This window comes from Heterodontus francisci, chromosome 48 (assembly GCF_036365525.1).
Source record: "Heterodontus francisci isolate sHetFra1 chromosome 48, sHetFra1.hap1, whole genome shotgun sequence".
Taxonomy (NCBI): domain Eukaryota; kingdom Metazoa; phylum Chordata; class Chondrichthyes; order Heterodontiformes; family Heterodontidae; genus Heterodontus; species Heterodontus francisci.
The window spans coordinates 4,967,709-4,983,451 of NC_090418.1; the positions used below are offsets into that span (position 1 = coordinate 4,967,709).

At 43.8% G+C, this 15,743-nt stretch overlaps 1 protein-coding gene across 1 annotated transcript in view; it reads right to left on the reverse strand.

The window, feature by feature from the left end:
* The window catches only part of chrne (cholinergic receptor, nicotinic, epsilon), a 39,668-nt gene that overhangs the window by 6,899 nt on the left and 17,026 nt on the right, over positions 1-15,743 (reverse strand). Inside the window, exons 6-11 of the mRNA XM_068023971.1 lie at positions 15,029-15,126; positions 11,978-12,178; positions 10,508-10,622; positions 5,106-5,220; positions 4,126-4,333; positions 324-457 (exon numbers count right to left, since the gene is read on the reverse strand). Of these exons, the coding sequence (XP_067880072.1) occupies positions 324-457; positions 4,126-4,333; positions 5,106-5,220; positions 10,508-10,622; positions 11,978-12,178; positions 15,029-15,126 (871 nt within the window). The remainder of the gene's footprint in view (positions 1-323; positions 458-4,125; positions 4,334-5,105; positions 5,221-10,507; positions 10,623-11,977; positions 12,179-15,028; positions 15,127-15,743) is intronic.

Here is a 15,743-nt window from a genome sequence, read left to right on the forward strand (position 1 = left end):
CAGCAAACTTGGAAATATTACATTTGGTCCCCACATCCAAATCAGTGTTATAGATTGTGACTAGCTGGGGCCCAAGCACTGATCCTTGCAGTATCCCACTAGTCAAAGCAGTAGAGCAGTGGAGAGGTTTAGGGAGGGAATTTAAGAGGGCAGGCGATGCCTCAGTTTAACACCTCAGCTGAAAGACAGCACATCCAACAGTGCAGCATCCCTAAGTAACTGCACTGGGAGCGTCAGCCTAGATTTTGTGCTCACTTTTCCAAAGTGGGACTTGAACCTACAATTACAATCTTGTAACCCATTTACAGCCTGCATATACTCACAGAACCAAAATCATTCTGTTCTTTAGTGCTTTTGGCAATAAAGTTGCAGGCATCAACACAGGTTTTTATCTCTGGGGCGAAGTGAGCCAGGTTTCTGTACAGATCAACCGTTGTTCCAATATCAATGTCTGTCCCTGAATGATTCAGAAATACAACGATCATTATTGATTCAAAATTGCAGATTCAAAATCACATTTTTTTCATCTTATTCTAACCTCCTCCCCTTACTATGCTGCAGCGGTGATAATGATCCAGCAATTTGCTGAGAATTATCACCTCACGCTTTCAGCAATTTGTGGCACATATTTCTGAGCTGAAGGTTGAGGAACGAAGTCTAACTAACAGGGCATGCTAAGAAATGCCCCACTCCAGCAAACTCTGGGTCAACGACTTGCACAAGTGGACACTCTTCAACCTAGAGCCATGAGGCTCAACAGGCTATTCAGTCAAGGTTGGAGGAGCTGCAGAGGCGAGCAGAGTTGGAGCTGGTGGCGGAGCGAGGGTGGGGGCGGGGTGTTAGTGGGAAGAGGAGAGGAAAGGACATCCTAGTTGAACCAGATCTCACTCTCACCCTGATGTGTAGACACTTGTATTCATGCTCTTGCTCTCACTCTCATACACCCTGCAGGGCCATAAGCTATGTCTGAAATTTTCTCTCCCTTTGGGCTTGCTTTGGTCAATTATAATACATTCCTCTGACATTACAACCAATGAAGTACTTTTTGAAGTGTGGTCACTGGTGTAATGTAGGAAACGCAGCAGCCAATTCGTGCACAGCAAACGTCCTCAAACAGAAATGTGATAATGACCAGATCATCGGTTTTGGTAATATCGGTTGAGGGATAGATCTATACTGAGCAGAACTTGCCTGCTTATCTTCAAAATAGTCCCCTGGGATGTTTTTGACCCACTGGCGTGGGCAGAGGGGCTTCAGTTTAACATTTCATCTGAAAGGCGGTACCTCCAACAGTGTAGCACTCCATCAGCACTGCAATGGGTGTGTTAGCATAGATTTTGTCTTTAAGTTTCTGGAATGGGGCTTGAACCTCCAACCTCCTTACTCAGAAGCAAGAGAAACACTGAGCCACAACTGACACCAATAACTAACTCCACACAGACCAGCAGTTGAACCTTTGTAATTAGTATAACTTAATACTGCATCATTGAGCTATTGGGACAGCTCCTAATAACAATGATTCAAACAATATTTACTGACAGCCATGTGCAGCAATTGACGTAAAACTGCTAACAGATTGATATCTTGATTATGTTTGAGAACAAGGAGAAATTTCCTAAAGTTCTCTCATTTTGGCAGTTTTCCCTGTAATCCTTCACCTCTCCCTAGACATTAGATTGCAAATTATAATACATGGTTTGTTTTAAAGAATGGATGGACCATTTTAGCTGAATTAGCTTGGCTTGCATTTTAGAAGTTTCCAAGCTGAGATATCTTGAACATAAGGAATCCCGGTGTGTCCCCAAGGACAAAAACATTCTCTCTACTCATTAGATCACTGCACTGTTGTTTGTTCCCTTTCTCCGTACAAATGGAATTTATTTTATGCAATAACATCACGTCTTTCCTTTAATTAGCCGACACTGTCTTAGGGGAATTGGACAGAGAATCTCCAAGGGTGTGTCAGTATTTTCAGGAGTGTGTCGATATTTTCTGGGGTTCCCCACAAAGGTGTTGATACATTCAAGAGGCCCCTGGGACTGTGTCAATATTTCCAGGAGGTCTCTGTGGAGTGTATCAGTATTTGCAGGGGGGCCCCAGCAGTGTGTCACTAATTGCATGGGGTCCCTGGGAGTGTAGCGATATCGACAGGGAGTCCATGGGAGTGTGTCAATATTTGCAGGGGGTCCCAGAAATGAGAAGTTTGAAATCCAGTTTCATACCAAATGTAATTATCTGATAATAGCTCCTTTCTTTTGGTCAATTATGATCTCGCTCTGGAGTGCACTAGGGGGAGTCAGGTGGCCTCTAACAATACTAGCCATGTCTTACTGGCTATGAAACTTTAATATAGTAACATAGTTCAGACTGGGAAAAATGCACATTGGGAATTGCAGGAGGCAGAATGCATTGATGCTTCATCATGATGCAACGCTAAACCCACCTCCCCACTGTCAACTCAACTTCATAACTGAATGTGTATTTACTAGGTAGGGTGGCGATTCATCTGGTTTTGTACCGGTCAGGCCTGATTTCAGCAAACCTGGCTCTGTTCTCATTTTAATTAATTATATTTGCAGGCCTTAAGCACATAGCCATTTTTGCGTGTGCACATGTGCGGGGTTTGGCAGGCTGGGGGCTAGAGTCTGTGACCAGTATTGCTGGCCTCCACCAGTGGCCACCCTAACATTAGGCCTACTGCTGTATACTAACTTGCACCAAGTCGCGTTCACCATCATCCCCTTTGCTTACTAAACTATATTAGCTCCCAATCCACCAACACCATGATTTTGAAATTCTTGCCTTTGTGTTCAAATCCCGCCATGACCTTGCCCCTCCCTATCTCTGTAACTCCTCCAGCCCTACAGTCCTCTGAGTACTCTGCGTTCCTCCAATTCTGGCTTCTTGTACAACCCCACTTCCTTCACCCCACCATTGGCGGCTGTCCCTTCAGCTGCCGAGGCCCTAAGCTCTGGAATTCCCTCCCTGAATCTCTTTGCCTCTCTACCTCTTTCTTCTCCTTAAAACTTAACTCTTCAACCAAGCTTTTGATCTTCTGTCCTTATATCTTTTTCTTTGGCTCGGTGTTAGTTTTTTCCTGTGAAGCGCCTCGGCATGTTTTACCACGTTATAGGCGCTAAATGTAAGTTGTAGGTATCTTGACCCATTTTCTCCTCAATTATTTTTCCCAGCTGTGACATCACTCTTAAAACATATATAATGAAACAGATTTCCCTTCAACCACCACCCCCACATCCCATATGAACATAGAAGCAAAAGCAGTTAATTTGTTTAGCCCCTTGAGCTTGTTCTGCCACTACAACTTTGTCATTCTCTTCCATCGTTCATGCAACGCATGGAAAAGAGTGGTCATTGCCCTTTGCAGTACAGAGGTATCCATTATATGACCAAGAGGCCATTTCCAGCATCTCTCCTTCACCTGTGTCTCTGGGAAGAGTTGCTGTTCTATGTAACTGGAGGCATGTGGCCCAGAGCTTGGTTTCGGCCAAGTTTCTTCTACTCAAGAAAGCAAAGGATTGTATTTGGAGGCTGCGATAGCCATGCCAATAACCAAAAGTCCATATTGAAATTATAAGACTTACAAAGTTGTAATAGAACACTTATAGTTCTCATCAGCAACTGTCTAGGGTGACATGACCAGAATCAGGAGCTCATCACTTAGGGTATTATGACCATAGACTTATATTGGACCATCCAAACTAGACACTGCTCAAGACTCTGGCCTTGGACAGGAGATCACTAACAATGATCTAATATCACCATTGCTTTATTTATTAGTGGGCAGTTTTGTTAACGGCTATCTAGTTTCATGGAAACATGAGGAGCCTGTTTTCTGTCATTCAGTTAGATTATGGCTGATCTGTTCCTTAACTCCATCAGCCCACCTTGATTACGTAGTCCTTAATCCCCTTGCTGAACAAAAATATATCAATCACTGTTTTGATTCTCAACAGCTTTTGGGGGGGGAGAGAGTTCCAGATTTCCATTACCTTTTGTGTGAAGAAATGCTTCCTGACATCACCCAGTATTAGGGATTGGCCTGTGGAACTTGTAATCCTGAGGATCTAAAAACTAAGGGCTCACCACCCAGCATCAGAATCTTACCTGCAGTCATCTTGTTCACTCTCTTTAGCCCGTGTCTGTCTCGCTGTCTTTCAAACATCAGTTCGCTCCGCGGTTTTTTGAGAATATATTCCTCTGCTTTTATCATAATTCCGAAAGAACTCCTGCGCCTTGGTTGGGGCATGTCCCAGGAATCCTCAGAAGACTCCAAGTGCATGCCCAGATACTGAGGCAGGAGCTCCAGGAACACCTGCAAGTAAAACCTGCAATTCAGTGAGGTCCACCTGAGAACCATAAGCAGCTCCCCATAGAATGTGTCAGTGCAGCCAAAAGCCTTCAGGCTCTCAGCCAGCCTTAATCATCTTCTTTCTTCCCCCTTCCCCCCTCAATTTCACTTTCACTGGGGTACTGTTCCAAGGGCACCGACTATACTCCAATACGCTTGTTCAATTACCCATCCTCTTGCGAGAGCCTGGACAAATGAATGTTTTGACAGCTGCACACAATCCTGACCTCACCATGTGCTCAAACACATTTTGCACCATGGAATCACTGGTTAGTGATCAGGAATGAGAACCTTGCCGATATTTCCCACCCCACCCCGCTCTCCAATCCAATGATATAAATTAATGCACTGCTACTCTGTCCGCAGCTCCAACGACTATGGGATCCAACCTGGAATCTTCTCAGAATAAAAGCAAAACACTGCGGATGCTGGAAATCTGAAATAAAAACAGAAAGTGCTGGAAAAACTCAGCAGGTCTGGCAGCATCTATGGAGAGAGAAGCAGAGTTAACGTTTCAGGTCAGTGACCTTTCATCAGAAGTGGCCAAATCACAGAATTAGAACGTGGAGCGGTCTCCTTTGTAGGTGACTGCGTGTGTGAACCAGTGCCGAGGGTTGGACACCAGCCCCTTGTAAGGATGAAGAAGATTAATGCTTAAAAGTAAAATGTGCACAAAAATTACTACTTAGAGAAATATATGAAAAAACCCCATTCATATGATTGCAGAATTCCTTACGTGTTTGATCTTTTCAGACATTTTGTGGGTGTTCGGTGTCCTCAGGGAGACGTTTAGGACGATGACACAGTTTGTTACGATCAGTGTGCACACAGTCATCACAAATATTAAATATCTGCAACAAAATCAGGCAGATGGTCAACCTCTGCTGCACTTTGCACAACATTACTGGAGGAGAGGGTGGTGGCGCTCTCCACTATTGACCTCAGCTGGGATACCTGCTCCTAACCACTGCGACTCCTGTGCGGGTATCGGACAAAGATGGGATCGGACTTGGCTGAGATCCACAGCATGCTCAAATACTTGCGCCTATACAACATTGCATTCTGTGAGTCAGCTACCTCTTCCTCTCTATGCCAGAAGTTGGGACCGGGGGTGGGGTGGGGGGGGTGTGCTACAAAAGCAGGCAGGAGGAATACTACTGTTGTCTGTTGCTAGCTGTGGGTGACCCCACCAACCAATCCTGAATTAAATTGCCAAGATAATTCCCATTCTTCCCCAGTTGTTCTGAAACCAGACACTTAAAGGTACTTTCAATTTATGGTGTCAACTGTGACTCACTGTATAATACTCTCACCGGTCAGAAGGTCATGGGTTCAAGAATCCAGAGACAATCCAGGCTGGCACTCCCAGTTCCAGTACTGAGGGAGCACTGCACTGTCAGTGGTGCTGTCTTTCAGATGAGATGTTAAACAGAGTCACCGACTTTGTAATTATAAAAGCAAAATACTGCGGATGCTGGAAATCTGAAATAAAAACAAGAAATGCTGGAACCACTCAGCAGGTCTGGCAGCATCTGTGAAAAGAGAAGCAGAGTTAACGTTTCGGGTCAGTGACCCTTCTTCGGAAGGGTAAAGAAGGGTCACTGACCCGAAACGTTAACTCTGCTTCTCTTTTCACAGATGCTGCCAGACCTGCTGAGTGGTTCCAGCATTTCTTGACTTTGTAATTATATCAGGGTGCTGTAGTGCAGTGGTTGTTTACTGGACTGGTAATCCACAGAAAATTAGTTTAAATCACACTGTTGCATTTGAGAATTTTAATAATGTTGGTTGAAGGATAAATATGACCAGGACACCGGGATGAACTTTAATAAAAACAAGAGATGTTGGAAATACTCAGCAGGTCTGGCAGCATCTGTGGAGAGAGAAACAGAGTTAACGTTTCAGGTCAGTGACCCTTCAGAACTAGCAGATATTAGAAATGTGAAAGGTTTAACGCAAGTAAAGCGGGGGTGGGGCAAGAGATAACAAAGGAGAAGGTGTCGATAGGACAAGGTCACAGAGAATAACCGACCAGAAGGTCATGGAACAAAGGCAAACAATATGTTAATGGTGTGTTGAAAGACAAAGCATTAGTACAGATGGGGTGCTAATGGACTGAAAACTGAACAGCCACAAGCACAAACCTGAAAAAAAGTGGGTAAGCAAACTGAACAAACTAAGGTAAAATAAAATAAATACAAAAAATATATAAAAAAGAACAAATAACTAAAAATTAAAGTAAAATGGGGGGCCCGTCATGCTGTGAAATTATTGAACTCAATGTTCAGTCCGGCAGGCTGTAGTGTGCCTAATCGGTAAATGAGATGCTGTTCCTCGAGCTGGCATTAATGTTCACTGGAACACTGCAGCAATCCCAGGACAGAGATGTGAGCATGAGAGCGGGGGGTGGGGGTGTTGATATGGCAAGTAACCAGAAGCTCAGGGTCATGCTTTCGGACTGAGCAGAGGTGTTCTGCAAAGCGGTCACCCAGTCTGCGTTTGGTCTCCCCAATGTAGAGGAGACCACATCGTGAGCAGCGAATACAGTATACTACATTGAAAGAAGTACAAGTAAATCGCTGCTTCACCTGAAAGGAGTGTTTGGGGCCTGGGATAGTGAGGAGAGAGGAGGATGAACTTCCCAGATCATCTTTGAATAGTACCACAGGGTCTTTTATAGCTACCTGAGAGGGCAGACAGGGCCTTGGTTTATGTCTCATCCAATAAACGGCATGTCCAAAAGTGCAGCATTCCCTCAAGTGAGGGGAATATTCCCTCAAGGAGGGAATATACTGGCATGGATTGAAAACTGGTTAACTGACAGAAAACAGAGAGTAGGAATAAATGGGTCAGTTTCAGGTTGGCAGGCTGTGACTAGTGGGGTACCACAAGGATCAGTACTTGGGCCCCAGCTATTCACAATGTGTATCAATGATTTGGATGCGGGGATTAAATGTAATATTTCCAAGTTTGCAGATGGCACAAAATTAGGTGGAAGTGTGAATTGTGAGGAGGATGCAAAGATGCCTCTGGGGGATTTGGAGAGGTTAAGTGAGTGGGCAAAAATTTGGCAGATGGAATACAATGTAGAGCAATGTGAGGTTATCCACTTTGGTAAGAAAAACAGAAATACAGAGTATTTCTTAAATGGTGAGAGGCTGGGAAGTGTTGAACATCAAAGGGTTTTGGGTGTCCTTGTTCATGAGTCACTGAAAACTAACATGCAAGGTACAGCAAGCAATTAAGAAGGCAAATGGTATGTTGGCCTTTATTACAAGAGGATTTGAGTATAGGATTAAAGATGTCTTACTGCAATTATATAGAGCCTTGGTGAGACTGCACCTGGAGCATTGTGTGCAGTTTTTGTCTCCTTACCTACAGAAAGATATACTTGCCATAGAGGGAGTGCAACAAAAGTTCACCAAATTAATTCCTGGGATGGACGGATTGACCTATGAGGAAAGATTAAATAGACTAGGCCTTTATTCTCTGGCCTTTAGAAGAATGAGAGTTGAACTCATTCAAAGATAGAAAATTCTTACAGGGATGGGTAGATGCAGGAAGGATGTTTCTCCTGGTTGGGGAGTCTAGAACCAGGGGACACAGTTTCAGAATAAGGGGCAGACTATTTAGGAGTGAGATGAGGAGGAATTTCATCACTCCAAAGGGTGTTGAATCTTTGGAATTCTCTGCCCCAGAGGGCTGTGGAGGCTCAGTCGTTGAGTATGTTCAAGACTGAGATCGATAGATTTCTGCGTGTTAAAAATATCAAGGGATACGGGGATAGTGCAAGAAAATGGTCTTGAAGTAGATCAGCCATGATCTCATTGAATGGCATCCTGGATTTTGTGCTCAAATCCTTGGAGTGGCACTTGAATCCAAGACCTTCTGACTCAGGTGAGAGTGCTACTACTAAAATTAATCATAGTTTCTCAGAGCTAGGAAGGAGAGAAATCAGCCAGGTTCAATGCATTGTGTGTACGTCTGGCGGGGGACAGGAAGGGATTGGCAATGATTTCTCCCCCCCCCCACAGTCAGATAAGATACTGACGCTCACTATCTAAACTTACCGATGGGGAACATCCACTTGTATAAATAACAGGAAGCTGCTGGTACATGGGATCATTGCCATTCTGTTTACATCGGTAAGCGAAGGATGAGGCTACATTCCATTCCAGCTGGGATCAGCTGCTCTTTCCCAATGCCTGGTACTATATAGAGTTAATACTATTATTAAGTTCTTAAAAATTAGGCAATGGAAATTTTGCAGTTGTCTTTCTCCTTAGAGGCTCTGACTTATTGTAACATCTGCAATGGAAATAACCTGTGATCTCCTAAAGTGCTGTGTCATGGAAAGGAAGGGTGTAAATTTTCACATTCCCTACCCTGACCTGCTTTACAGCACAGCTGAGTAGCTTGCTAGGTCATTTCAGACGGCATTAAGAGATGATCAGGGTGAGAGATTCCCTATACGACCATACAAATTAGGAGCAGAAGCAAGCCATTCAGCCTGTCGAGCCTGCGCTGCCATTTAATAAAATCATTGTTGATGTCTCAAATTCCACACTCCCATCTACCCCCGATAATCTTTGATTTCCTTGCCTAACAAGAATCTATCTACCTCCGCCTTAAAAATATTCAGTGACCCCGCCTCCACCACCCTCTGAGGCATAGAATTCCAAAAGTCGCACAACCCTCTGAGAGAAAAAACTTCTCCTTGTCTCTGTCCTAAAAGGGCGACCCCTAATTTCAAACAGTGCCCCCTAGTTCTAGACTCACTCTCAAGAGGAAACATCCTTTCCACATTCACCTTGTCAAGATCGTTCAGGATCATATAAACTTCAATCAAGTCTCCCCTCACTCTTCTAAACTCCAGTGAAAACAAGCTGAGTCTGTCCAACCTTTCCTCATAAGACAATCTAGTAAACCTCCTCTGAACCACCTCCAATGCATTCACATCCTTCCTTAAATAAGGAAACCAAAATTACACACAGTAATTGAGATGTGGTCTCACCAATGCAGTATATAACTGAAGCATAACATCCTTACTTTTATTTTCAATTCCTCTCATAATAAAGGATAGCATTCCATTAGCCTTCTTTATTATTTGCTGTACCTGTGTACTAACCTTTTGTGACTCATGCACTAGAACACCTAGATCCCTCTGCACCTCGGAATTCTGCAGTCATTCTCCGTTTAAGAAATACTCTGCTTTTTTATTCTTCCTGCCAAAGTGAACAGCTTCATATTTTCTCACATTATACTCCATCTGCCAGATTTTTGCCCACTCACTCAACCTATCTTTATCAGTCTGCAAGCTTCTTACGTCCTCATCACAACATACTTTCCTACCTATCTTTTTGTCTTCTGCAAATTTAGCTACCATGCCATCTCTCCCCTCATCTAAGTCATTGATATAAATTGTAAAAAGTTGAGGCCCCAGCACAGACCCCTGCGGGACTCCACTCAGCACATCCTGCCAATCAGAAAAGGACCCATTTATGCACACTCTCTGTTTTCTGCCAGCCAGCTAATCTTCTATCCATGCTAATCTGTTACCCCTACACCATGAGCTTCTACTTTGCACAATAACCTTTTATGTGGCACCTTGTCAAATGCCTTCTGGAAATCTAAGTACAGTACGTCAAAGGGCTCCCCATTACCCAGAGTGCATGTTACTCCTTCAAAGAACTCCAATAAAGTATATATGATCCAATAAAGAAACCTTGTTGGTGGATTTTATTCTGAAATAAAAATAGAGTATATAATTGGCCATATCGGTAACTGGGTAAACATTTGAATATATGTTGTGACCTGCGGAGAAGTGGAACTAGAGAAAGACAGTGCACTCCTCCTGCCTCGGTTGTAACACCATTTACATGCATTTTCCAGCAGGGTAAGGAGAAGGCTGTTTTTCCCTTCCCTACCCTCCAGGGTCTGCAAAGTCCAACTGAGTTGAAACTGAGCTGATTCAGTGCAGAATAGAAATCGAATCCTGGATCTTTTCATTTATGGCATGTACTACACCAGACTGAGCCCACTGAGACTGTGAGGGAGGAAGTGGTAGGGGCAAGGGTGTTGAACAGGATTCCAACCCTAACAACTTGCGACCAGAAAAATGAGAGATACATCACTTACTTTCCAATGAGTGGAACATTCAATGATGTTTCTGGAACCTTCTGTGCAATCAGAAACAGGAAGATGGTCTGGGCCAGCAAGGTACATATGGAAAGCGTACATTTTTGACCTCCAGCTACATATAAAAAAAAAGGAAAATTTAATTGGTTACAATACTTTTTACATATTTTGTAGCAGGATTTCATTGATGTGCCTCTGTTCTGTCTCCATGTCCCTTTATCCTCCTTTTCTTCAGCCACCTATCTAATCTATTCTTAAATATTTTCATGGTCTCTGCTTCAATCACAAATTCCCACAGTGAATTCTACATTCTTACAACATTCTATGTTAAATAGTTTCTCCTGCTTTCCACCTTAAATCTCTTAAGTTTAACCATACATCAGTGCCCCTTTGTTCAACTAGGATTGTCGCTAGAGAGGGGTGATGAATCATTTAAAATCAGGATCTTCACAATGCATGAACAGAACCCCTTCCGTAAATGGTTGAACCTAAACTGGGCCCACTTACACACATGTGTAGCTTTCATTCCTCACGGTTATCAAGTGGTCATCTTGGAAACTGGACTTTCAGCCGCTCATTGGCTGACTGCCCAAAGAGTGGACTGTAATTAAAATTGCACTAAAGGGTGGCTTTTCCCAGTTTGGCTGGTGGAAGGAGCACTTGTTGGGTTTATTCTACATGGTGCTACTGTAACTCTCCCTGGACAAATCAAGGTCTGGTGTTGGCTGGGCAGCAAATGAGAACATACAGGAACAAGAGGAAATCTGGAACTCTCCTCCCAAAAGGCTGCGGACGTTGGAGGAAAATTGGAACTTATGAGACTGGAATCAATAAATCTTTGTCAGGTAAGGGTATTGATGGATGTGAAGCTAAGGCGTGTAAATGGATTTAAGCTACAGATCGGCCATAATCTGATTGAATGATGGAACAGACTTGAGAGGCTGAATACCCTGCACCTGTTCCTAAGTGCTGGCATCATCGGAGGACAGAGAGGGAAGAATTTGGATCCCATTGTGTAATAGGATTGAATCAAACCTGGTTCATACCTGCATCTGTGCTGATATTAATTCAGGCTTTCCTTACAATGCCATCCCTTTCTTCCTAATGATACAATCAACACTTGTTGACTTTTTAAGAATAGTCCCAAAGGTACAGAGCTCTTCTCCCTCCCTCCACTCTCCCAAATTTTCTCCCCAATGTTTTATGATGGAACAGACTATCTTTCAGTGAAGCAGCCACTGACCATTTTTCTAAGGGGTGTGGGTGTGGGCTGGTGGGGGGGGGGGGGAGTGGGATGGCATCGCATTTGAAGCCTAATGCTGAGATCTTGCCTGAAACCCACATACAACCAGGAGGGATGAAGACCCAATACCCTGGCTGATATGAGGTGCAAGGCAGTCTTGATGGTCAGGCCAATCTTTTCCCTGCGCATCAATCTTTCATGTTCATGTAATATTTTTGACTTCTTACCTTGTGCCGGTAGGAAATAGACCAGAACCACCAATGACGAGATGAGGACACAGGGAATAATAATGTTAATGACATAGAACAGTGGTTTCCTCTGGATTATCAGGAAGAAGATAATTTCCTGGTATTCAGTGTCATCCTGTGAGAACTGGCTGTTAATGTGCTTCTTTGCTGGCTTGTGCTTTATTGTCCACTCACCGTTTTCTGATGAGACAAAAGAGTTGCATCTTGTAAAAAAAACTGTTACCCTTGGATACTAGATTTGATCAAAGAACCTACGGACGTAATATGAAATGGGTAGAAAGAAGAACTGAAATAAATTCGCTTTATAAAATAAGTTGATATAGATACCTGGGAGTGAGTTACACAGTAATGGATATCTGGGAGTGAGTTACACTGTACTGGATATCTGGGAGTGAGTTACACAGTAATGGATATCTGGGAGTGAGTTACACAGTAATGGATATCTGGGAGTGAGTCACACAGACAGTAATGGATATCTGGGAGTGAGTTACACAGTAATGGATATCTGGGAGTGAGTTACACTGTACTGGATATCTGGAAGTGAGTCACACGGTAATGGATATCTGGGAGTGAGTTACACAGTAATGGATATCTGGGAGTGAGTCACACGGTAATGGAGATCTGGGAGTGAGTTACACAGTAATGGATATCTGGGAGTGAGTCACACGGTAATGGATATCTGGGAGTGAGTTACACAGTAATGGATATCTGGGAGTGAGTTACACAGTAATGGATATCTGGGAGTGAGTCACACAGTAATGGATATCTGGGAGTGAGTCACACAGACAGTAATGGATATCTGGGAGTGAGTTACACTGTACTGGATATCTGGGAGTGAGTCACACGGTAATGGATATCTGGGAGTGAGTTACACAGACAGTAATGGATATCTGGGAGTGAGTTACACGGTAATGGATATCTGGGAGTGAGTCACACAGACAGTAATGGATATCTGGGAGTGAGTTACACGGTAATGGATATCTGGGAGTGAGTCACACAGACAGTAATGGATATCCGGGAGTGAGTTACACAGTACTGGATATCTGGGAGTGAGTTACACAGTAATGGATATCTGGGAGTGAGTTACACGGTAATGGATATCTGGGAGTGAGTCACACAGACAGTAATGGATATCTGGGAGTGAGTTACACAGTAATGGATATCTGGGAGTGAGTTACACAGTAATGGATATCTGGGAGTGAGTTACACAGTACTGGATATCTGGGAGTGAGTTACACAGTAATGGATATCTGGGAGTGAGTTACACAGTACTGGATATCTGGGAGTGAGTTACACAGTACTGGATATCTGGGAGTGAGTTACACAGTAATGGATATCTGGGAGTGAGTTACACGGTAATGGATATCTGGGAGTGAGTCACACAGACAGTAATGGATATCTGGGAGTGAGTTACACAGTAATGGATATCTGGGAGTGAGTTACACAGTAATGGATATCTGGGAGTGAGTTACACGGTAATGGATATCTGGGAGTGAGTCACACAGACAGTAATGGATATCTGGGAGTGAGTTACACGGTAATGGATATCTGGGAGTGAGTCACACAGACAGTAATGGATATCTGGGAGTGAGTTACACAGTAATGGATATCTGCGTTCCGAAGAAGGGTCACTGACCCGAAACGTTAACTCTGCTTCTCTTTCCACAGATGCTGCCAGACCTGCTGAGTGGTTCCAGCATTTCTTGTTTTTATTTGGGCGGCACAGTGGCGCAGTGGTTAGCACCGCAGCCTCACAGCTCCAGGGACCCGGGTTCGATTCCGGGTACTGCCTGTGTGGAGTTTGCAAGTTCTCCCTGTGTCTGCGTGGGTTTTCTCCGGGTGCTCCGGTTTCCTCCCACAAGCCAAAAGACTTGCAGGTTGATAGGTAAATTGGCCATTATAAATTGTCACTAGTATAGGTAGGTGGTAGGGAAATATAGGGACAGGTGGGGATGTTTGGTAGGAATATGGGATTAGTGTAGGATTGGTATAAATGGGTGGTTGATGTTCGGCATAGACTCGGTGGGCCGAAGGGCCTGTTTCAGTGCTGTATCTCTAATCAAAATAATCAATTTATTATAATAATGGATATCTGGGAGTGAGTCACACAGAGTAATGGATATCTGGGAGAGAGTTTAAAAAAAGAAAGACTTGCATTTATATAGCACTTTTCAGGACCATCAGATGCCTCAAAGTGCTTTACAGGCAACAAAGTACTTTTTTTTAAATTGTAGTCACTGTTGTAATATAGGAAACATAGCAACCAATTTTTTGCACAGCAAGCTCCCACAAACAGCAATGTGATAATAAAGTTGATTGAGGGATAAATATTGGCCGGGACACCAGGGATAACCTGCCTGCATATTCTTCAAAATAGTGCTATGGTAACTTTTACATTCACCTGAGAGGTTTAACGTCTCCTCCGAATGCCGGCACCTCCGACAGTGCAGCACTCCTTCACTGCTGAACCAGAGGATCAGTCTCAATTTTTGTGATTAAGTCCTGGGGTGGACTTGAACCCAGAACCTTGTGACACAGCACAAGAATGCTACAAACTGAGCCAAGAGACGTATTTGGAATATATACGGAATAATGGATATCTGTGAATGAGTAGCACCAAGAATGATGGAAACCTAGGATTGAGTTATGCAGACAGTAATTGTACCTAAGAGCAACTTACACAACAAACATTAGATAGCTCGGATTGCTATCAGCAAGTTTAGATATTGTGGAATGATTGCAAAGCAGTAATCTAATTGAAGCTGGAGGCCTGGTGGAGGGTCACAGGCAGGTCAGGGCCAGGACGGTAGGCCACAGTTAGAGACCAGCAGTTCTGGGCAGATCATGGGCAGGAGGTAAAAGTGACAGAGCAGGCCAGGATCATATGAGATTGTTCAGGGGCATACACTGTTCTTCCTGGGAATAAATAGACAATGTTTGAGAGTAGTGAACAGGCAACACTGTAAGATCAAATTGAAGCTAGCATCCCAAAGGTAAAAACGAAAAAAATCTAGTATTATTTAACTGTACCAGTGAAATCTCCTGGATCTATATGGATCCACTCAATCAACGTTCCTTCTTCTTCTGTTAACTCCAAGTTAATTTCACGGGCACTGTATGCCTGTGACCTGAAAACCAAACAGAATTGATATCTTTTTCTGATCAATCAATTTCTTCCTCTTTCTCCTTTCCCGAAAGCTTTTCTTTTTGCACAGAGTGGGGCGGTGGCCTGGAGCTCGCTGCCCCCGAGGTTGGTGGAAGCGGAGACAATCAATGACTTCAAGAGGAAGCTGGACGGCCACCTGAGAGAAATAGACTTGCAGGGCTACGGGGACCGATCCGGGGAGTGGGACTGAGCATAGCTCTGTGGTGAGCTGGCATGGACTCAATGGGCCGAATGGCCTCCTTCTGTGCCGTAAATGACTCTATAACCCTGGCTCGGTTATGTACATTTGAAAAGAAGGATGAGAAAAGACCCATCAATGTTGAACCCACCCATTAGACAGGCCAACCACAGATACAAGCCTCCCAAACAGCTAGTAGTGGTAACTCCTGAAGGTGAAAGGACAAAAATTGTATACAAGTTGGAAAATTGGACTTTGCGGTTCAAAACTAAACTCAGGATGTGGGCATCACTGACAAGGCTGGCATTTATTGCCCATCCCTGTTCATAATTGAATGACTTACTAGGCCACTTCAGGGTGCAGCTAAGAGTCAACTACGTTTGTGTGGGACTGAAGTCACA